The following is a 22,444-nucleotide window of genomic DNA, read 5'->3' on the forward strand; positions in this document are numbered from 1 at the left end:
CGGGCGCTGGGGGCCGCCTGCCTTTTGCTGCTGGCGGCAGGCTGGCTGGGGCCCGAGGCCTGGGGCTCGCCCACGCCCCCGCCTTCGCCCGCCGAACCGCCACCGCCCCCGCCGCCCGGGGCCCCCGGAGGCTCGCAGGACACCTGCACGTCGTGCGGCGGCTTCCGGCGGCCGGAGGAGCTGGGCCGGGTGGACGGCGACTTCCTGGAGGCGGTGAAGCGACACATCTTGAGCCGCCTGCAGATGCGGGGCCGGCCCAACATCACGCACGCGGTGCCCAAGGCCGCCATGGTCACGGCCCTGCGCAAGCTGCACGCGGGCAAGGTGCGCGAAGACGGTCGCGTGGAGATCCCGAACCTCGACGGCCACGCCAGCCCGGGCGCCGATGGCCAGGAGCGCGTCTCTGAGATCATCAGCTTCGCCGAGACAGGTGGGTCGGTCCCACGGGCGGCCAGCTGCGGCCCTGGGTCCCCCACCCTCTCCCACTCCCTTCTCCTGGCCCGTTCTGGCCACCGCAGCCAGTGCACCCTGGGGGCAACGCGGACTCCGGGCCCCTGGCGTCCGCCCCTGGCTCCGTGCGCCCCGTCCGGTTGCCGTCCTCTTCCCTCAGGCAGCGTACCCCTACTCTCCGGCCACCGCCATTGAGCGCTTTGACCCCCACCCCTGCTTTCTGAAATCGGCCCCAGCGCCTCTGGGCGCGCATCCCCCTCCTGGCAGATGCGTGCGGCCCTGGCTCCGCGGGCACTTGCTTGGTGATTGCTTAATGTTTTTGTTTCCCACGATCGGAGTGTAGGCTTAGCAGTGTGGTTGGAGATGTGTGTGCTTGTTGATATCCGTGGGCCGGAGAACTAAGTGTGTGTGTGTGTGTGTGTGTGTGTGTGTGTGTGTGTGTGTGTGTGTGTGTCTGCGTGAGAGGCCCCGGGGCCGCTTCCATCGCCGGGCAGCGTGGGCTTGCCAGGATTGCTGAAGCCTCACTGGGGAGAGCTAGGCAACCTCTCTTCCGATTGTGTGGGCACCGGAATCGGGCGGAAGGCAGGCTTCTCAACAGGTCCCATCATTTACGCAGAGAAAGACGCGGCTCAGGGGCAGCCCCGTGCCTCTCCGCTCGCCTGGCAGCGGCAGCAGCCCCCTCGCTTTAGAGCCGCAGAGTTCCTAGTTAACAAAGGGTAGGAGTCCTTTCTGGAATTTTCTCTGGGCCCCGGATTGCAAATTTCTGCCACTGTCTAAATATAATAATAGAGAAAATCTTTCGGAACTTTAAAAGGAGGAGGAAAATGTGCCCGCGCGGAAATGCTGCAAGTGCTTTCCACTCCGCTGTCCTTTTCAGGACTTGAATGAGCCAGGCTGGCTTTTGTGCCTGGAGCTCAGCCCCATTTGTGCCGAGGGGACTGCGGAGAAGGTCGCAGAGGGGGAAGCCGCGGTGCGGACTGAGCTGGGGGTAGGCAGGGAGCTCCTGGGAGGGGGGAGCAGTTGTGTCACCAGGCTGAAAGTGCCCCCCACCCTCCCAGGCAGCAGGCAGACGGTGCTGGTGCCGCCTGGGGATGAAAAGGGATGAAAAGTTTTGCATGGCCGGGTGTGGAGAAAAGCAGAGACAATCGGGCTGGTTTGTGCTTAGAAAGAAATGCATTGCTGTTTTAGCTGTCCGACCGAGTCAGGGGAAGCTCAACATGCAATTAGAGAGCTTGGATTAAAAGGTGCTTTGGGGCCCAAAGTAGAAATGTGATTCTGGAAGGTCGAGGAGGCCTTTTGGTCCCGGTGGCACAAAATGACAGCGGGGGCTGGTATATTTCTGGTCCGTTTCACGAGCCAGCTCTTTGACTTATAAATAACAGATTCAGGTCACAGGCAGCTCGTCCAAGACTAGCTTTTAAGGCTGCACTTTCCCCCATTTCAAAGTCAGATGTCAGTGTTATTAGAGGAGCCAGGCGAGGCCTGAGGAGGGGGCTGGGGGGGCAGTGGTAGGAGGTTTGATAAAACCAGCCATCACCACACAGTTGCCTTATTTGTTCTTCCTGCCAAAAAAAAAAGAAAGAAAAAGAAAAATAAGAGAAAAAAAATAAAGAAAGAAAAAAAAAGAAAAAGAAAAAAGTACAAATTGTCAGAGAGAAGAGTCCCTGAAAAATGCAAGAATGAGAGAGTAGTATGTCGGTTGGCATGGTCTCTCTTCTTGTTGAGCTGAATTATGGAGGAAACTTCACAAGCCTGTTCCCCATTTTCCTTGGAGATTCTGAACGCACCATTAATGGGGAGCCAGTGTCTTGTGAAAGGAGGGGACCTCAAGTTTCAAGGCTGCATGTCCTGTCCCTTGGAGCTAGTCAGAAACGATGGCTGCACTTTGCAGCCTGGAAAGCACACTTTTCCTGTGTCAGAAATGTGAGCAGTGCTCGCTTGTTTGCAGTGAAGGATCCACTGGGGGTTGGATCAGATCATGCTTAGGTAAACACTAGGAAGAGGCGGTAGGTGGCTCAGCTGGATTTTGCAATGCCCGGAGTTAACTAAAAAAAAAAAAAAAAAAAAAGAAATCTCTACTGCAGCAACCCACCCCCTAAGTCCTCCGTGGGATCCTGACTTTGTGCTTCAGATTTCAGAGATACCCCTAACCACTTGTTAAGATCTTGGCCTCCTGGCGAGTTCCTCTGTTGGGCTTTGAGGCCTGACAGCCCGTCTCCAGGGAGCCCTGTCTTGGGAGAGGTGAGGCGGGATTTTATGGGCCTGGACCCTGCAGCTCCAAGCTGGTCCGGGTTTCTTAATGGAAAACGCTTTTCTCTGGCTCTCCCAGGTTCCAGGGAGAGGCCCTGGCCCCAGGAACAGTATTTCTGGTCAATAACGCTTTCCAGCTGCGTGGCAAATGTGCGTTCCAGCATCAGGCAGCGGAGTCTCTTTTCCGCACTGCCTGGTGTTCTCCTTGAATTAACTTGGCCTCCCTTCCCGCCTCTCCGCAGATGGCCTTGCCTCCTCCCGGGTCCGCCTGTACTTCTTCATCTCCAACGAGGGCAACCAGAACCTGTTCGTGGTGCAGGCCAGCCTGTGGCTTTACCTGAAGATCCTGCCCTACGTCCTGGAGAAGGGCAGTCGTCGGAAGGTGCGGGTCAAGGTGTACTTCCAGGAGCAGGGTCACGGAGACCGGTGGAACATGGTGGAGAAGAAGGTGGAGCTCAAGCGCAGCGGCTGGCACACCTTCCCGCTCACGGAGGCCATCCAGGCCCTGTTCGAGCGGGGTGAGCGGCGGCTCAACTTGGACGTGCAGTGCGACGGCTGCCAGGAGCTGGCTGTGATGCCCGTGTTCGTGGACCCTGGCGAGGAGTCACACCGGCCTTTCGTGGTCGTGCAGGCACGGCTGGGTGACAGCAGGCACCGCATCCGCAAGCGGGGCCTGGAGTGCGACGGCCGGACCAACCTCTGTTGCAGGCAACAGTTCTTCATCGACTTCCGCCTCATCGGCTGGAACGACTGGATCATCGCGCCCACCGGCTACTACGGGAACTATTGTGAGGGCAGCTGCCCTGCCTACCTGGCGGGGGTCCCAGGCTCCGCCTCCTCCTTCCACACGGCTGTGGTGAACCAGTACCGCATGCGGGGTCTGAACCCTGGCACGGTGAACTCCTGCTGCATCCCCACCAAGCTGAGCACCATGTCCATGCTCTACTTCGACGACGAGTACAACATCGTCAAGCGGGACGTGCCCAACATGATCGTGGAGGAGTGCGGCTGCGCCTGACCGAGGCGGGGCTGCGCCCAGGGCGGGGCGCGGGGGGGGGGGCGGTCCCAGGAGGTCTACCCCCTCCACCCTGCCCCAGCCCCTGGGGGACCGGGTGCCCCCACCGGCTGAGCATGGTCCTTCTGGTGGGCTGCACAGACGGTGCCAGGGCGAGGCCTGAAATATGCTCCTGCTTCTTCATCGAGCAGCCAGTCAAAGCCAGAGCGAGAACCCTCCACTGACATGAAATACTTCCAAATGCACACGTAGACACGCACAGCCAGACGCATCCTGCCTCCCACACAGCAGCGTCCGGGATACCAGCAAATGGATGCGGTGACAAATGGCAGCTTAGCCTGTCAGTCGGAGAGAATGGGGTGAACAGCCACCGTTCCCACCAGCTGGCCCGGCCACTCTGCATCGCGCCTTCCGAGCACACATAAAAGCACAAAGACAGACAGACAGACAGACACACACACACACACACACACACACACACACACACACAGCAGAGCAAGCACGGGAGCCACAGACAGGAAAAGCAGATGCGGGGGTGGGGAGCGTGGGGACAGGTGGGAGGGCGGCGTGTTCCCCTTTGCTCGTGTGCAAAGCCTGCCGTGCCTCTGCTTCTCCTGGCTCTGACACTTTGGCTTTCTTCCCTGCCCACTGCGGGCCCAGGGGAACCCTGTCTTTTCCCACCCTTAGAGAGGGAAAGAGGCCCAGAGAGGACACGACCTGCCAGAGACCGTGGAGCAGTGGCAATGACCGTTTGACTGTTTCTGGGGTCCCTGGCGTGACTTCTATTTGTGTTTGTTTTGGGGTAGGGAGGGAGGGAGAGGAAAAAGGTCTTAATTTGATGCTTTAACGGATCCCTAGCAGTTGACAGGTCATTCATTCCAGTTGTAGAATTGAAAAAGGGACTTTTTTTTTTTAACCAGGTGTGACCTTTAAGTTAAAATTTGAATTGTTTTACATGGGAAGAAAAAAAAAAGTTGCGATCTGTGCCCTTCACTGGGGATATTCCTCTAGGACATACTGGGGAGGGGCAGAACTGACCCCAAGGCAGGGGAATGAACCCTGAGGAGGAGATGGTGCAGCACAGGCATTCTGGAAATGCTGGTGTTTGGGGGATGGGAGCAGTTTAGCTGGTCTTAGAGAGATGGGGAAGGCTTTCATCTGCTTTACGAAGTTGCCCCGTGTGGGTCCCGGCCACCAGGGCCGGCCTTGGACATGGCCCCAGCCTGCTCGCCTGCCCGCCCGCCCCTCCTAGCCCTTGCCGACTTGCCTGAACGCACACGATATAGCACTTGCCCATCTGCGTGTGTCCAGAAGTGGCCCTTGGCAGAGCACTGAACTCACCCCCAGATGTCCAAGTGCCACGTGAACTATGCAATTTAAAGGGTTGACCCACACTAGATGAAACTGGACTCGTACGACTCTTTTTATATTTTTTATACTTGAAATGAAATCCTTTGCTTCTTTTTTAAGCGAATGATTGCTTTTAATGTTTGCACTGATTTAGTTGCATGATTAGTCAGAAACTGCCATTTGAAAAAAAAAAGTTATTTTTATAGCAGCAAAAAAAAAATACAGTTAAATGTATTATACATAATTTTGGAACCAAAGAGGCCAACAGATCAGTTTTAATTTTTATTAGATGGTGAGGCCATCTTCCGTGAGGTAGATGTTCTGAACAATCCCTTGAGTGGCCTGCCAACGTTTCAGGGTATAAATGGATTTTGTTTATTCAGTTTGCTGTGTCTTTTCTATCTTTACACACCCAGAAGGTACAGTAAAAATGACTATGGTAGAATGCAGGTGTGCGCCCTTAAATCCCCACCTTTATGTTTATTTAATAAAGCTCCCCTTAGTTTCTGTTTCATAATAATTTAAAACCAAACAATTTTCCCTTAGACTTGCTGTTAAAGTATTTTACATCTGTGTACAGTTTAAGAAAATAAAAGATTGAGTGCCACGGGCTTCCTGCCTCGTGTGGTGTGCGGGGCGGTGGGGTCGGGGCGGGGGGCGGTGGCCGTGGCCGGGAGGTGGGCGAGGCCCAGTGTCCAGCTTTAAAGCTGGTGCTTCTGTGGCTCACTCCTGATGCGCTCAGTCCTTGCCACCAGCACGGATGTCCGTGAGTGAGGCCGGAAGATCAAAATGAAGGACAATTAGCAAATTCATGAATTACACATTTGTTTACCCTCCAGCTCCCAAAACTAATTGTGTTTTACCGAAGGGGCATCTATTACCACTTGCAAGTGCTGGTTTGAGCCCCCAGCCCCTGGAAGGAAATGTGGAACCCCGAAGGTTGAAGTCCGGGTGACCTCCGAGCCTGCCTCCATTTATCAGTATAGGTGACTGTCCCCGCCAAGAGGCTAGTGTCTTAGGAACAGAAGGGTGAACAGAATCAAGGCTGTGAGGATGCTAATTGTCCTTGCCTGTGGGGGTTTGGCCTGGTAATAGGTGACGGTGGAGGTGGTGGTGGTTTTACTGGTGACACACGTCCAAGTGCGATGGCAGGTCTGACTGGAGACCCCCACCAGGCGCTGTTTTATGTCATACTTTCTGGGGAAATGATCTCAGCATTTTCCAGAGTTGTGGGAATCCTCAGCTCAGAAAGGTTCAGAGCTCTGCCGGAGGCCAACACCACTCGGACGGGCACCGCAGGTGCTTGAGCCCCAATGGCATAGCCGGTCCACCTGTGCTCCAGGAGGCCGGCAGCCCTGAGGCCTCGCTTGCCTTTGAGGCTCTGCAGAGTCCGTGGGGCTGCTCCTTGGTCTTTGGGTCGCATGTGGTCTTCCCAGAACATCTCAGGGCAGTTGAGCATGTAGGACCTTACAGGTTGATTTAACCCCATTAAGGTAACAGTGGGGACATTGAGGGAGGCCCTGGGCAGCAGGAGAGTGTATTTCTATTCACACTGCCATCTGGTAGGAGGGGGCAGCCTCTGGTCCCTCGTCCCATCTAAGAGAGAGCAACTGCTCTGTGGGCCTTTTGTCCTGGGGGTTATATTTATTGATCTGCAGTCTTCAGACAGTATACAAATCATTAGGGGCAGAGATTTCATAGAGAAAGATCTGGTCTGGGCATTTGGGGCATAAGTCAGGATCCAGACACTTCTTTACTCTGCCCTGAACTCCATCCAACTGCTGGTTGCTCTAGGCCCTTAATCCATCTCCTGCCTGCCCCTGGCCCAGGAATTTTTGCTGGAAGCCTTTAGGAGGGGCAGTGCAAGGAACCAGGGTACCTCACTGTTTGGGTATTGAGCACCTCTGGGGACCCACCTCAGGCTGAGCTTTACAGGGTGGTCTATGGGTTCCACCGTTAGTCCCAAGAGGGGTCTGGGACGCTGAGGTATGAGGCCAGTGGGCTGGGAGATGGTCTCTGAGTGGTACTCCGCTGCCCTTTGCTGGCCATATATGCCTGTGCCCTCTGGTCCCCCTGAGCAGTGGTAGTTGGCAATTACTTTTCCTGACCGGTGCCATGAGGACAGGGCTGTTCCAGGCTGCCCTCCCAGGCCTGAGTGTCCTTTCTCTAGTAGGGACATGCATCTTCCTTCCTGTGCTCTTGTGGTCAATGGGCTCCCCTGTACCTCCTTTCTTATGCAGTCCTCAGTCCTTTTCTGCCTATTGCTTTCCCCCATTCTCTGCCCTTATCTTTCCAGTGGGCCTGGCCTGAGGCCTCCCCCCCTCGCCTGGCGATGCCCTTGGAACCCCACAACGTAGGCCCAGGGAATGAGCCTCCTGCACTACTCACCAAGTCCAGTGTGTCTGACCTAGAGCCCTCCGGCGCCCCTTTAAGGTGCCTCTTCCTTCCCCTATGTCCCTCTCTTCCTTCTTCAGGCCACCCGGCTATTCATCTCTCATAGGACAAATGGGTCAGACAGGGCCAGCCAGAGCCAGAGGCTGTTACCCTACTTGCTTCAAATGTCTCTACCACCTAGCGATGGTGATTCCGAGACCCCACTACATCAGGTTCACCCTTGGCCAACCTCCTGACATGCCCTGCGTGCTCGATGACTCAGTGAAGCCAAGTCTGGGGGTGGGGGGCTAGGGAGAGCACTGGGCTGAGGCGATTCCCTGTGTAGATGGGGCCACACCTACCAGCCCTCCGTTCTCCCGTTTCCCAGGTGGGCAGACTGAGGGTCCACTAAGCAGAGGTGTCCTATGTCTGCTGCTCTCTCAGCCCTCCCAGTGGTGCCCAGTGCAGTGTGGATACAGCAGTAGGAGGGCCTCTTATGTGTCAGAGCTTATGTGCCTATTCCTGCTTCCGGGTGTGACAACACTGTCACCTGGTGCGAAGGCTGAGGGTGCTGCCCCATGGCTCCAAACAAGGGTCTGGGAGAGGGACTTGGCAGCCTTGCTCTGTGTCTGGGCACTTGCCCCACCTGGGACCCAAGCATGCCCAGCACATGGTCAGCATGCCCTCCTCAGCCCCAGTGGGGATTTTTGCTGGAGACCCTCAGGGAACTGGGCAGATCATCTCTCTACAGCAGCCTAGACCTCCTTCAAGGGCAGGGACAGGGTGGGGGTGGAGGTTGGGCACAGGCTTTCAGAAAGCCATGAAAACTGCCACAGGGCAAGGAAAGCAAGCCTATGTGGGCAAAGAAGCAGAAAGCAATGCCTCTCCTTGTGGGCAGGGGCTCCAAGAGGGACCCAGCCCGTATTCAGCTTTCAATGGGATGTTAGAGCAAATGATGCTATCTGCGTGTCTTGGACGAGGAGCTGAGCCTATTGTAGGTGAGGTGGGGAGGGGGGGTGGGGAGGCTCTGGGAGCCCTGTGGGGGCTGCGGGTGAGTGGTTGTTGGCGAGCTTGGCTGTGCAGGGGGTGGAGGATCGTGGGACGTGCTGCTGTGTGGCTGACTGCATGCGAGCCGCAGGGGTGCAAGACTGTGTGGGGTGTGAGGCTGCCATTGTGGGCTGGGGTTGCATGGTTGGTTGTGTGTATTTCTTGCCAGTTTCGTTTTCTTCCTCGTCGTGAGGTAATGCACCCAGGCACCTGGCCGGTTATGCACTTTGGGATTGGGGTCGTTATATTTGTAAATGTGGCCCTTTGCTGGCACCCCAGCCCCCCGCAGTTGGAGCCTAGATCACCCCCATGCTGGGCAGGGGCTGGGCCGGTGGGGCCAAGGGGCACAGGCACGGTTTCTGTGGCCCCTGTGGTTGCCCACAGGGTGTTGTCACAGCCCCTTCTGCCTTGTTCTGGCCACTCAGTGGCCACCACCCGCTGTGATGTTCCTGCCGGCCTGAAGCGGGACCGCTTTAAAAAAGAATGGTATCATCTGGCCAGTCATTCAGTTGCTCAACAAACATTTTCCTGGGTGCCTGTTCTTATGTGCTAGGGAATCAGTGCATAAGATCATCTCAGTTTGACAAAGACCTCGTAACAATCCAGGGTCAGAGGGGGAACCGTATCATTATCCCCATTTTACAGACGGGGACAATTAAGGCTGAGAAAGCCATAAACTGATGGCACAGCTCGTAAGCAGCAGGGCTGGGATTTGCCCCCAGGAGTTGTTTCCAAAGTATAACTTATAGGCACTGGGCTGTCCAGGAGGAGGGGGTAGGGAAGACACAGCTGTTCTGGGGCCCACCTGAGGGAGAGGAGAGGCCGAGGCTCAGGGTTTGCTCTGCTCCTGCCCCTCCCTGAAACTCCTGCCTAGGACTCCAGCTTGGCATATCAGTGGTGTCTGTGCATTGAGCTGTTTTCTGTGACTCTGGGGACTGCCATCCATGGGCCATTCCCATGCCCTCTGTGTCTAGGTCGGGGGGATGATGGCTGGGCCCAATTCTTTGAAGACAGATTATGGACGGAGCAAAGCAGAGATGGGGTGAGGCGGCAGGAAGCCGGTGGCCTTGCCTCTGGGTCTGGCGGCAGTGGTGGAGGTGAAGGTGGTTTGGACAGTCTTCCATGTGCCAGCCTGTCTTGTTTTGTGATCACAGCCTGACCTAACCTTTCAGGTCCTCATCTGTAAAATGGGTAGTGACTGCCTACCACGGAGCGCAGAGGCTCGGGGGCTTGTCATGAACATTAAGGTTCTTAGAACAGGGCTGGGCTCTGATGCTGTCTCATGGTTACTGTTTCCCAGCACGTCCACCTGAGGTCAGAATGGCTCAGGTGTCCCCCTCAGAGCCTTGCCCTTCCTCCAGGAGGTCCTCTCTAGAACACCTCTTTTGCTCTGGTATTCATTCAGTGAACACTGTGACGCTGGTGTTAGCTAACATTTATTGAGAACTCACAGCCATCAGACATAATGCTTCACAATACTGGTTAATCTTTATAACCTCCCCATCGGGCATGTGAGGTGTACCCATTTTACTGACGAGGAGGTGAGGCTCAGGAAGTAGACTGTCTTGCTGGAGGCCTCACAGCTCTCAGGGGCAGAGTCGTGTCTTTGGCCTTCAAGTGCCGCCTCTCTACCTGCAGTGTTCTCAAGAGAAGCTCGGGGGCCTTTGAGCCCCAGGGGCTGGGGAAATGGAGGAGGAGGTAGGAGGGTGAGCCGCTGGGTATGGCCTGGAGGGGCCCTTCAGTAGCCCTCAGCTGCCCCCCATCTCCTCTCCTCCCCCCAGGGTGGCTGCAGGACCTGCGTGTTGAGAACAGCCCTTCCATGAACAGTCATGGGGACTTGCGTGAGGTCATTGCAGACCCCCAGAGAATATGATGGGGGCAAAAGGCCCACTGAGGTGCTAGGAAAATGCATACTGGCCACGGGTCCAAGCAAGAGTTCTAGGATGAATTCTTAGACCCCCTTAGGCCATCCCCATCACTGAGGCTGGGGGGAGAGAGGGGTTGGAGAGAGTGCTGCAGAAGAGACTTTACTACCCACACCCAGTTACAGGGACTCTCCGGACCCATGTTAGCGACGGCAGTCACGTGTCCCCGCACGCTGCCTCCCTTCCAGGCAGCCTCCTGTCCGGTCCTCTCCTCACCTCCTTCTTCCCAGGCCTTCCACCCAGCCTCTGCTCTCAGTGCCTCCCCTGCGCAGCCCCTCTCAGACCTGTGTCTCCCTCCCCAGCCCCAGGGATGGTGGTGAGCAGGGGTGGGTTCCCCAATGCTCATTCCAGCCCTGATCTGGAGTGAGGGGGTAGGGAGGGCTGGCATTGCCTTACTCACTCCCCTTCCTCATGACTGCGGGGCCTTCGAGTGGGGCCCAAGGCCCTAGGGTCCCCAGGTGGGAAACAGAGATTCTCCTTGGCCCCCATGGAGGCATGTGTGTGTGTGCACGCGTGTGTGTGTGTGTGCACGCGTGTGTGCGTGTGACTCTGCTAAACATCGCACCGCCCAAGGAGCTGGGAGCCTTAAGGAAGAGCCTGGGTTTAGGCTACTTGGGAGCCTTACTTACCCAGTCGGAGTCCCATCCTCAGCCTCAGAGGACATTGAAGGCTGTCTGTTCTGTGTTGGGGCTCTGGGACGTCTTCTGGCTTCTCATAATAACACTGTGAGGGAGGTAAGTCACTGCTGGTCCCCCAATCCCACAGATGAGGTCAGGGAGCCACCTCCCTGCTCCCTGGGCAGGTAGGCTCTCCGCACCAGCTCGGAGACAGCTTCCTAACTTCCCTGCTATGGGCCGGGCACTGAGGACCCCCGTGGCTCCTTCCAGGCCTCCTCCATCCCTTCCCGAGAGCAGGTTCAATGACTCTTCTCAGCAACAACAGCACAAGTGGCCTTGGTAGAGCCGGGCCCTGGAGCTGTGCCTCGTGCATTCATCCGCAGAGGGTGTAACACATCAGAGCCATCACAGGTAAGGCATACCTTTCTTTGGGGGATGGCTGGCCCCAAACCAGGAAAGGGCTGGCACAGAAAGCCCAAGGCTGTGTCCTTCACCTGTGTGGTGGTGGCAGCCACAGGCCAGCACCACAGTCGGGGACCACAGGGCTTTTCTCAAAACATACCCATGGCACTCTCCCACTTTTCCTGGGTAACGTTTTAAGTAAAACATGGTGGTGGACCCTGTCATTCTCCTGTATAGATTTCTTCCAGGACCCCACGGCCCAGGAAGAAGTCTGGTGTCTAAAGGGCTCCCCAGGACCCCAGGCCTGCCACTTGCCACCCCACCCCACAGTCCACAGGCCCCTCCTTGTGCTCCCCACCCAGGCCTCCCTTCCTGTCTGCAGTTCACCACCTTCACTTCTGTGCCTCCAGCTGCCCTTTCTTGCCCCCAACGCCCTTTCTCCTGCTCTCTACTTGGGAAATTGTGCTTCACCCTTTGCTCACCTGTCCCAGAGTGCTGACTCCCAAGGCTTGGGGACCTCCTCTCGGACTCTTACCTGTATCATCACCCACTTGAGGCAGCAAGTCTGAACTCTAGGGGAGCTGGGGTCTGCCTCATTCACCCCTCCACCATCCTGAGGCTGGGAAGGATTAGTGCTCAAAACACAATTGTTAAATGAAGGAACACATGCTCAGGGTGAGAGATCTGACCCTGCTCACCCATTTCCCCGATGGAGTAACTGAAGCTAAAGGGGGCCAGCAGGACCCAAGGAGAGGCTCCCACGGGCTTGGACCAAAAGCTAGCGCTTCTTCTGCCTGGACTGACACTCCTGACCACGCCTTGGTTATTCTTCCCTCTTTTCAGAGCGCCCTGTGCCCCACAGGTGACTCATGCAATAGCATTTCAAAAGCCTATAATTTGCTGTGAGCGTTCAAGCCATACGAGGTTCTGCTGTCGCCATGGGCAGAGGCAATGCCCATCTTCCCGGTGGCAACCAAGTGTCTGTGGTAGCTTCCTGTTCCTCCTGGGGTCCCATGGCATTCCGAAGGAGGCCCAACCCTCCCTGCCCTTGACTTCCACTCCTGGGGAACTGTGGTTTGCCACCCGAGGGTATCTTATAAAAGCTCAGGCTTAATGAATCGATCGCTGAGAGACGAATTGGTTAACATGGGCCCTGCTCCCCCGTGGGTGACTGGCACACGAATGAATGTCAGTTAACTTCAACATTAATAATTCATGCTCCAACCATGTTGAGAAGGAGCAGGAAGTGCACCATACAGTCAGCTCCAAGGGCGGGCCCACCACCCAGGGGTTTACTATCTTCCCTCGGGGGTCTGAGCAAGGCCGCAGGGCAGAGTGTCCCCTTTGCTATTTCAGCATGAGAAATGTGCCTGGGTGAGGGGTCATGGAGCTGAACCCTGGAGGCAGACTGTAAGCCTTCCAAGGCCAGGGGCCCTGCTGCCTGTGTACCACTGGTATTGCCATTGCCAGGAACGGCACCTGGCATATAGTAGGTGCTCAGTAAATCCCTGCTGGCTGCCCTGCCACTCAGTTGTGTGAACTTATACAAGCCGTTTGCCCTCTCTGGCCTGTATTTTTCTTGTTTGATATTGGATTAGATGAGATGGTTCATTCATTCATTCATTTCGTATAATTCCTTTTCCAGAAGCGCCTACGATGTGTGAGTGCTGTTCTCTTCTTGAGGACAGTTACGTGCCGCACCCAGCAGCCCCTGCTCTGGCCAGCAGCTGTCCCCTTGGGAGAAGCAGGGCCCCAGGTTCCGGGATGGCTTTCAGAGGGTCAGGCCATCCTGAGCCAATGTCACATGAACTTCATGTGAACTTCATGTAACCTTCAGCTCCCAAGTAGAGAGCAGGCGTGCCCTTGATATCTGCTTGCGGGATTATTCTATGTTCTTTGGTGGGCGGGGACACCATGGCCAAAGTCTTTCCACAAGATAGGACAGAATGCTGGCTTCACACAGCATTTCACCTCTTTGGAGGACCAGGCTGAGATGGGCCCTCCCTGCCGCCCTACTGGGGTGGGCTGGGAGAGACGGCTGGCTGGGCCAGTCAAGAGAGGCACCTGTCTTGTGTGGGAGAGGCTGGTGGTCTCCCCATGAGGCAGGGTGGGGGGGCACTCCCAGGGGGAAGGAGAACAAGAGAGCTGCTGTTCTGTCCTCCGTGAGTCAGGAGAAGGCCCCAAGATTTAGCATTTTGGGAGGTGGGTGTGGGGCAGGTTGCTGAAAGCAGAGGACATGTCAGAAGCTGGTTAGATCACAGACCTGCAGAGAAGCCCATGCCACCTCTCCTTCTGCAGAGGGACCACTGAGACACAGAGAGGTTGCAGCCTTGCCTGGGGCCCTCAAGCTAATGGAGCTGAACTTAGCAGCACGGACTCCTTCTCTGTGCTTGCTCCGTGCGCAGGGCTACAGGGTTGCTCCTAAGTAGGTGCCGTCCTTGCCTGGCCTGTAATATACAGGAATGTGCGCCAGGTTCTCCAAGGCAAGAGCTTAGGCTATGGGAGCACAAAGAGGCATTCTAGAGAAGTCAGGTCTTGGCCCCCTCATGCCAGCGCACCTTTCTGCGGGGTCGTGCCTGGGCTCTCAGCTCCTGCAATTTCCCAAGAGGGCACACAGGCCAGTGGTTAAAAGCTACCTACAGAGACTATGGTGTGGCTTGCCGCACTCTAGCCCCACCCAGTCCTCGCTGTGTGCCCTAGGGCTAGTTACTTAACCTCTCTGTGTCTCAGTTCCTTCATCATACAATGAGGCTAATAATAGTGTATTATCCTATAGGCTTACTGTGTGGATTAATGAGATGATAATAATCATAACTACCACTGACTGAGTGCTCATAATGTGCCTAGAACTCTTCTAAACCCTTGACATATTTTCACCTAACTAATTGGCCATAGTCTAGGGAGTATCATTATTTCTATTCCACAGGTGAAGAAGCCAGAATGCAGAGGGGCTAAGTGACCTGCCCAGGGTTGCATGGTCTGATCAGGAAGAGATGAGATGAAATCTCAGGTCCCAGGACTCGGGGGCTCTGGCCTATAGGGTTGGCACCCGGCTGGCCTTGTGAAGTTGGCTCATTCTTGAGAACAGGGCAAACCTCCCCTCTCTCCCTGCCTGCCTTAGGGCTTTGAGAGCCCAGGCTGGTCCTGTCTGGACCACCAGGATGACCATGACCATGACCCTCCTTCCGGGCCGAAGCTAAGATCGCGTTCTGGGGCTGTTTCAGGAAGCAAGCATTCCAACACTGTTTCCCCAGGAGTTTGTACACCATTTCCCCAGGAGTTTGTGGTATCTTATTCCCTATCTTTGGTCGAAAATCTCCTCCCTCAGCAGGTGCCCTCAGGTTGCCGATGCTAACAACAGGGGGTGTGGGGCCAGGCATGGATTGGGACACAGTGCTAACAGATCCCGAGGTCTGAGGCCTGCACAGCTCATTATTGGAGCCCTGCGTCAGGGAGCCAGGTTGCCTGGGGCTGCCCGACCCCTGAAGAGAGCTGGAGGAATGTCCTGCCCTAGGGGTGGAGCAGGTTCCTGTGCCCTCCAGTGCCACCTTAAACCAGAACCAGGTTTCATATCCTGCAGCCAGGGGGCTAAATCCACAAGCTCTGAGTGGTTTTCACATTTTAATTTGATTTAAATTATTTTTTAAAAGTTAATTTATTTTTGAGAGAGAAACAGAGCATGAATGGGGGAAAGGCAGAGAGAGAGACACAGAATCCGAAGCAGGCTCCAGGCTCTAAGCTGTCAGCACAGAGCCTGACATGGGGCTTGAATTCATGAACTGTGAGATCATGACCTGAGTTGAAGTCGGACGCTCAACTGACAGAGCCACCCAGGCGCCCCTGGTTTTTACATTTTTAAATGGTTGAAAGAAATCAAAAGAGGAATAATATTGCATGACATGAAAATTATGTGAGATACAAATTTAGTGCCTGTAAATAAAGTTTTATTGGAAGACAGCTACCTCATTCATTTATATATTAGTTATGACAGAGACCCATATGCGCTGCAAAGCCTAAAATATTGAACCTGACACTTTATAGAAAAAGTTAGCTGATCACTGATAGAGACACTTCTGCTGGGCAGATGTCCCAGGAGGCCAGTGCAGTGTCCCCTTCCATCCTCCTTCTGGGAGCCTCCCCTGAGAGGCCACCACACCTCCAGGACCTTCATAGTGTTGATGGGGACAGAGCAGGACACATGACCATGGCCAAGATTGTCACCTTCAGCTGGATGTTGAAATTCACAATGACTGAGTCTCTCCTAAACATGTAGAAGGAAGGGTCCTGGAGGGCTGGGGACTGTACTCTGATTGCTCTGAGCCCTTCTCCTGCTCAGCACAGGGTGGGACTAAATAAATAATGGGAGCCAGATGGCATTATGATCAGTCTGCCTCACACCCATTAGGATGGCCGCTCTCAAACAAACAAACAAACAAACAGAAACAGAAAACATCAAGTGTCAGCAAGGATGTAGAAAATCTGAAACCCTCGTGCCCAGCTGGTGGGAATGTAAAATTGTCCGGCCACTGTGAACAACAGCAGGGACTTTCTCAGAAAAATTAAAAATAGGACCACCATGTGATCCAGCAATCTGACTTCTGGGTATATAACCAGAAGAATGGAGAGAGGGGGCGGGCAGGGATGTATTTGCACACCGTTATTCACAATAGCTGAAATGTGGAAGCAACCCGAGGGCCCACCGCTGGATGAATGGGAAGACAAAGGGCGGTGCAGACGGAATGGAGTAGTATTCAACCTTAGACAGGAAGGAAATTCTGACAGGTGCCATCACGTGGGTGAACCTTGAGCCCATTCTTTGACGTGAAATGAGCCAGTCTCAAAGAGACAAATACTGTGTAATTCAACTTCTAGGAGGTAGTCAGATTCCTAGAGTCAAAGTCATGGAGATAGAAAGTAGAAGGGTGGGTGCCAGGGGCTGGGGATAAGAAGTGGGGAGTTAGTGTTTAATGGGGAGAGTTTCAGTGGGGCAAGATGAAAGAGCTCTGGGAATGGATAGTAGGATGGTTGCCCAGCAGTGAGAATGCACTCAATGTGCTTAAAAATGGTTAAGGTGGTAAATTTTACCTTACATGTATTTTACAATTAAACTTTTCTTAAATTAAAAAAACCCCACCAACAAGGAGCCCGGTTTATGGCCTCCTTGGCAGCAGTCATCCGTGTGTCTTGTCCAGCGACCTCACCCCCTTCCCAGGGGGCCAGATGCGCAAGGGCTCCTTGTCTTGGCCTTCTGTGCCTATGAAGTTCTCTCTGTGAGTGAGTGGGTGTGTGCCACCTGCCCCTTCAGATGTCCGATCTCACTGGGAACAGAATCCAGAAGCAGATGTCCCCCAGGGAACCCTGGCAATGATGCCAAGGGTGGCCCCTACGGGGGCGGGTTGCCCAAGGATCCTCCCTAGAGAAAGCCGATGTTCCCATTGTTGATGCCAGCTCTGCCCGAAGCGGGGCCACCTCAAGGAATAGTCTGGCCCAGGCCTGCTGGTTGGGTACAGTCTTTAGGACTCAGAGATGCACCAGCATCCCATCTAGAATTGCCACCACCTCCCCCTTCCGGGCACTGGAGAAGGATTTTCCCATCGCACTTTATTCTGCACTTACTCAATGGGATGTAGGCACCAGACTTCCTGCCTGTCGGTCAGTGGCCTCAAGACCCCAGCTTGAGGGGATCCAGAAAGGCTTAGAATCTGGATGCTTGCCAAGTGGGACTCTGAGACCCAGGGGCCGAGGAGGGGTTGCACCAGCACCGGACCTGCCAGGAATGGTTGGCCTCGGTCTCTAAATGCTTTCGTAAAACTGCTCCGCCTTAGGTCTTACATGAAGGCCCTTAGCAACTGGTAAGCAGAACCCAAGGGAGGCCAGAAGGAGACCAGTGGAGACTCGCTCAGGGCAATGTGGGTGAGCCTGGCATCAGGAGGGGACCTGGGGTCTGCACGGAGGCTCTTTGGGCTTTCTGGGTACTGGGCATGGTCATGAATGCATGCATGTAACGTCTTCCATCACGTCTTCACAGTATTTTGCCTGGGGCCCAACAGGCTCTAGTAGGAGCCCATAAGAAGGCATCTGACCCTGCCCAGATCCCTGGGGCTACCAGGGAAGTCTTCTTGTCCCTGAGCCAGGTCTTGTTGGCCAGGGAAGAGGGTTAAAGGGAAAGGTGTTTTAGAAAGTAAATGTAGGGGCGCCTGGGGGGCCCAGTGGGTTAAGCGTCTGACTCTTGGTTTCGGCCCAGGTCATGATCTCATGGTTGGTGGGTTCAAGCCCTGCATTGGGTTCCTTGCTGACAGCATAGAGCCTGCTTGGGATTCTATCTTCCTCCCTCTCTGCTCCCCCTTGCTTGCTCTCTCTCTTAAAAAAACAAAGAAAGGAAGGAAGGAAGGAAGGAAGGAAGGAAGGAAGGAAGGAAGGAAGGAAAGAAGAAAGCAAGCAAGAAAGAAAGAAAGAAAGAAAGAAAGAAAGAAAGAAAGAAAGATAGATGTAGGAGGCAAAAACACCCCAGAGTGGGTGGCTTTGGCCTTTAGTGCTCCCCACCCCACCTCTGCCCCTGACGCCCTCATCCCCCCACCCTACCCCAGGCTTTCCTCAGCCTTAGCTGGGCCCTCGGAAGGCCAACCTGCCCAGGCGAGGTGCCCATGACACCCTTACCTCTCACACCCCTTTCATGACCTCCCCTTCTCCCACACTCTCCTCAGGTCCTTACCTCAGGCGATGTCCCCAAACCTGATTTGTCAGGCCCTTTGGCAGAATAAACTGATGCCAGAGTGCCTCTCGAAATGAACTGTCACATTTTCTTTTTTCAAAAAGGGTACAGTTTCCTGGTGGTTTCACTATCATTGTTGTAAGGCATGTTCACTGAGACAATTAGGAAAACATGTGAGAGTAAAAGGAAACATAAAAAAAAATCACCATAATCTTAGTAATCAGAGCATGCCCACTGTTGATGTGCACACACTGCTGGTCTTAGCTGGCTTTTCTTTTTAAAAAATGTTTATTTATTGATTTTTGAGAGAGAAAGAGAGGGGTGGGGGGGAGAGTGCACAAGGGGGGGGGGAAGGGCAGAGAGGGGGGGAATGAATTCCAAGCAGGCTCTAAGTTGTTCCGAGGTGGAAGTGGTACTTTGATCATTGAGGCCCCATTCAGGTGTTCCTACAAAGCCACCACCAGCCAGCTCTGGGGAGGGACTTTAGCTCGCCAGGACTTCTCTATCCTGGGCACTTTGGGAAGCACAAACCCTCTCCTGAGTGTCTCAGGCAGGTCTGTGGCGAGGGTCCCAGGCATTTTGAAGTGAGGGTCCCAGGCAGTTTGCAGTCACGATCTCTACCCTGCAGCCCTGTAATGTCTCCTCCAGAGCTGTCCGGACATCTGTGATACTCAGACACCCTTGGGGATCTCCAAAGCTCTCATGTGGCCAGCCACCACGGGCCTGGGTCATTTGTCTTCAGTCCCTTGGGCTCACAGAGGTCCCTCATTTTCCCCCTCAGTATAAGTCCTGTGAAACTAAGACAGTTGGTCCCCATCGTGGTGGTGGGTGGTACTCAGCAAGTAGTCGGCCTTGACGGCTCCTAGTGCTGTGGGCAGTTGGGTGACCAGGAACAGGGGCACAGGGGAAGCCATCTCCATCCTGACTTGCCCTGTGCTGTTGTTACTCCGGTGTCTTCGGGCCCATCTGTGAATCCTTCTGTTCATTTTACAGCTTCTTCCGAGCATCCACACATGCTAGGGCTGCATCATGGGCTGCAACAAACGGATGTGGCTCTGCCTTCCCAGAGCCCCTTGTCCAGTGAGGGTGACAGATGTGAGCACGTAAATCATGACAAACTCATGTCAGTGAGAACAAACAGCCCCTCATGGGCTGGGACCAGAGAGGCCTGCCTCCAGTGAGGTGGTCTGGGAGCTGCACTTTGGAGGGGACAGTTCAGCCGAGTGCAGGGGAAGGAGCTAACCACGGAAGAAGTGCATCAGGGCGGGGTGGGAGGAGTGGTCCAGACAGGAAATAGCCTGTGCAAAGGCCCTGAGGCAGTAAAGAGTTGGGCATGTTGGAGAAATTGAAAGAAGCCTAGAGGAGACAATGTGAGGTGAGCAGGAAGAAGACATTACCAGCAGACGTCAAGGGCAGGGGCCTGGCCATGCTGGCCTGTGTGCATGGGAGCACCGGGGGCGGGGAGAAGGCGTCGGGGCCTTGGCAATGGTGTGGGGTGACCGACTTATGTTTTCAAAAGACCCTCCAAGTGCCGTGTGGAGGATGGACCTTCGCAAGGTGAGGGGAGGGGAGCCTGGCCCAGAGGCACCTGTGGTGGCCAGAGGAGCCCACGGGAGCTGGGGGCAGGGCGGTGAGAAAGTCCACAGTCCCTCAGGCAGGACAGTGAAGGCAGGAAGGCAGGGCCTGGTGATGAGCGAGGAGGGGCTGGGATCACCGAGCGTGGGGGGTGTTGGCGTGGAGAAGGCCGGAGGCCAGGGACGAGGCTGTGGTTGCTGCCCTCCGAGATGCCATGTGGGACCCACCCTCATGGTCCTGACTTCCTCCCCTGCCGAAGTTGCCCTGCTGCCTTGTTGTAGAATAAGCTGAGGTGCTTCCTCTTTGCACTGGGGGCCCCCTGTCCTGCGGGCTGGGACACAGGGGATAGTCTCCCATCTGTCGCTGAGTGGCCTCGCAGGCTGTCTCTCCGTTTCAGCCTCGCACAGCCTTGTTTCTTGTGAAGGAGGAGAGAACCTTCCCTCGGCCAGAATTCCAGAGCTGCTGTGGGGCCAAGGGGTGGGGTTTGCATGTACACGTGTGACTGTGTGTGCGTCTGTGCACACGTGTGGATGGTGGCTTTTGGGGGGTGCTGTGGGGAGGGGCAGCCCTATGCGGGGACTGTTCAGAGGAGGAGCAATGAGCTGGTGGAAGGATGGACAGAGCTCCTGAGATTCTTTCTCAGATGACACCCTCCACCCACTTACAGGCCTCAGGACACTTTCCGGACTCCTAGAATGATGAGTGATTGGAGTTCCTATGCCGGGGCCATGGTCAAGGGGCCAAACTCTACCCTCCAGCAGCCTGGGGCTCAATGGGAGTTAAGGACAGGGAGCCATGAGTCAGCAAAGCTGACAAGACATAGAAACTGTGTGTGCGGATCGGCTGGTGGGGTGGGGCGGTGGGGCAAGGGAGGTCCTGTGCATGCAAACTGGTGAGGAAGCAGGCAGTCCCAGCCGCGATTCCCTGAATGCCACCATGCCCAGAGGGGTGAGTGTGTTCCCAGCCACCTGCCCACAGGTGCTCACTTCTGTCTCTAGCCAGTGCTGCTGACCTGCTTCATTCACTTTGCATAGCACCTTCGGGGCAGCCCGGCTGCCAGGCAAGGCCCCAGGTAGGTGCTGACGGGTGAGGGAAGGGAGACAGACTGTGGAGACAAGGCCCACCCAAGCTGGCCCCAAGCACTGAGGAGGGCTGGGAAGGGCCCCCATGGCTGAGTCACCTCACAGGAGTCTCAGCAGGTAGGCAATGGCCTCGTCTTAGTACCTCCTCACTGACTGCTGGCGGAAGGAGGCCCAGAGATATCCCGTGACTTCCCCAAGGTCACACAGTGACTGGAAGACCAGTAAGAGTGATCCTGGTAGCAAATTCAAGGACACTCCATCAGCCAGGAGCTCTCTCTTCCCTGCCTCCCTGCCTCCCTTCCTCTCCTCTTCCTTTCTTGTCACTCAAGAAAACAATTATTCAAATATCATTGCAAGGCCGGCTGTGCCCTCAGAAATTCCTAATCTGTGAGTGTCTCCTCCTGGGGTGCGGGGCCCTCTGCCCTCAGCAGGGCCTGTGGGTAAACTTGCAATGAGCTATTTCTAAGGAAAAGAAAAACTAGATCATGGAGCCCTGGGGAAGGGCTGTGCTTGGCACAGAAAAGGAGTGATCCTGTCAGAAGGCAGGTAGGTTAGGGGGGTCCTCCCCACAGCCTGGATGGGGGGGCCAGCCCTGGGGGTATTTCCGGGGCCCAGGGGGGGCAGGAGCAGGCGCTGTCCTCTGAACCCATTTCCTCAGTGTGTGAGCTCAGACGGGTCCTGCAGAGGGCCCGCGGCGCTTACGGACTGCAGGCCACGCACACCAACTGCAATGTTCTGTCTGTCTGTCTGTCTGTCTGTCGGGCTGAATATCTGCCTTACTCATCTGGGCCCTGAGTCATTTCATTTAAAATGCTGTTCCTGGAACAGAACTGGGCATCAGTGGGTGGGCCTGAGTCATTTCTGCTGCGGGGAACCTGCCCCGGGAGCCCAGGGTGCACCGAGGGCTTGGATGGACCAGCCTTGTGGGCACAGGAAGTCCCTGGGGGGGGTGGGGGGGGGAGGAGGGTGGATTCAAGAAGCCCCGGGGGAGGGGCTTCGGTGCTTCAGTACTGCCACCATGCTTAGTGCACAGTAATAACCCCATAAGTGTTACAGCCGTTATCATCACCGTCATAATTGTCACCGTCATTCTAATCAGGAGAGAGGGACATGGGCCAGCACCCAGCAGCTCAGATGAGAGCTCTTGAATAGAGCAAGGGGGCCAAGAGCACCCCTCACATCGAGGGCACCTAGATGGGAGAGGGGCGAGAAGGAGCGGTCACCTGGGGTGACGGCAGGAGAAGAAGGAGGGGAGGGAGGCCCATGAAGGAGTCCTCATGTCAGGGTCAGCCAATTGGCAGGAGCCAGCAAGGAGGGGGTACAAGTGAGAAGGGTTTGTGCCCATCACCCAGCACCAGGCCTTTATGAGTCCATAACTGCTTTTTTAAATTATTCTAGGAGGATTTTGAGATAAAATTCACACGTCAACAACTCCCCTCTTAAAAGTACACAGTTTCAGTGGCGTTCAGTGCGGTCACAGAGTTGGGCAGTCATCAGCACAACCAAGTTTAGGACATTTTCATCACCCCACAAACTGCACCCCGCACCCATTAGCAATCACTCCCCTTTTTCCTCTGCCCCCACTGCCAGCCCTCGGCAATCACTAACCTCCTCTCTGCCTCTGCAGGTTTACCTGTGACAGACGG

At 55.3% G+C, this 22,444-nt stretch overlaps 1 protein-coding gene across 1 annotated transcript; it reads left to right on the forward strand.

Moving 5' to 3' along the window:
• On the forward strand, positions 1-5,677 carry INHBB (inhibin subunit beta B; the record flags this gene model as incomplete). Its single annotated transcript, XM_029933329.1, has 2 exons — positions 1-430; positions 2,943-5,677. Coding segments are annotated over 2 exons (1,206 nt in total), but the record flags the coding sequence as incomplete, so codon positions are not given.
• Between the last annotated feature and the right edge of the window lie 16,767 nt (positions 5,678-22,444).

Source organism: Suricata suricatta, chromosome 3 (genome assembly GCF_006229205.1).
Source record: "Suricata suricatta isolate VVHF042 chromosome 3, meerkat_22Aug2017_6uvM2_HiC, whole genome shotgun sequence".
NCBI classification, from domain to species: Eukaryota; Metazoa; Chordata; class Mammalia; order Carnivora; family Herpestidae; genus Suricata; species Suricata suricatta.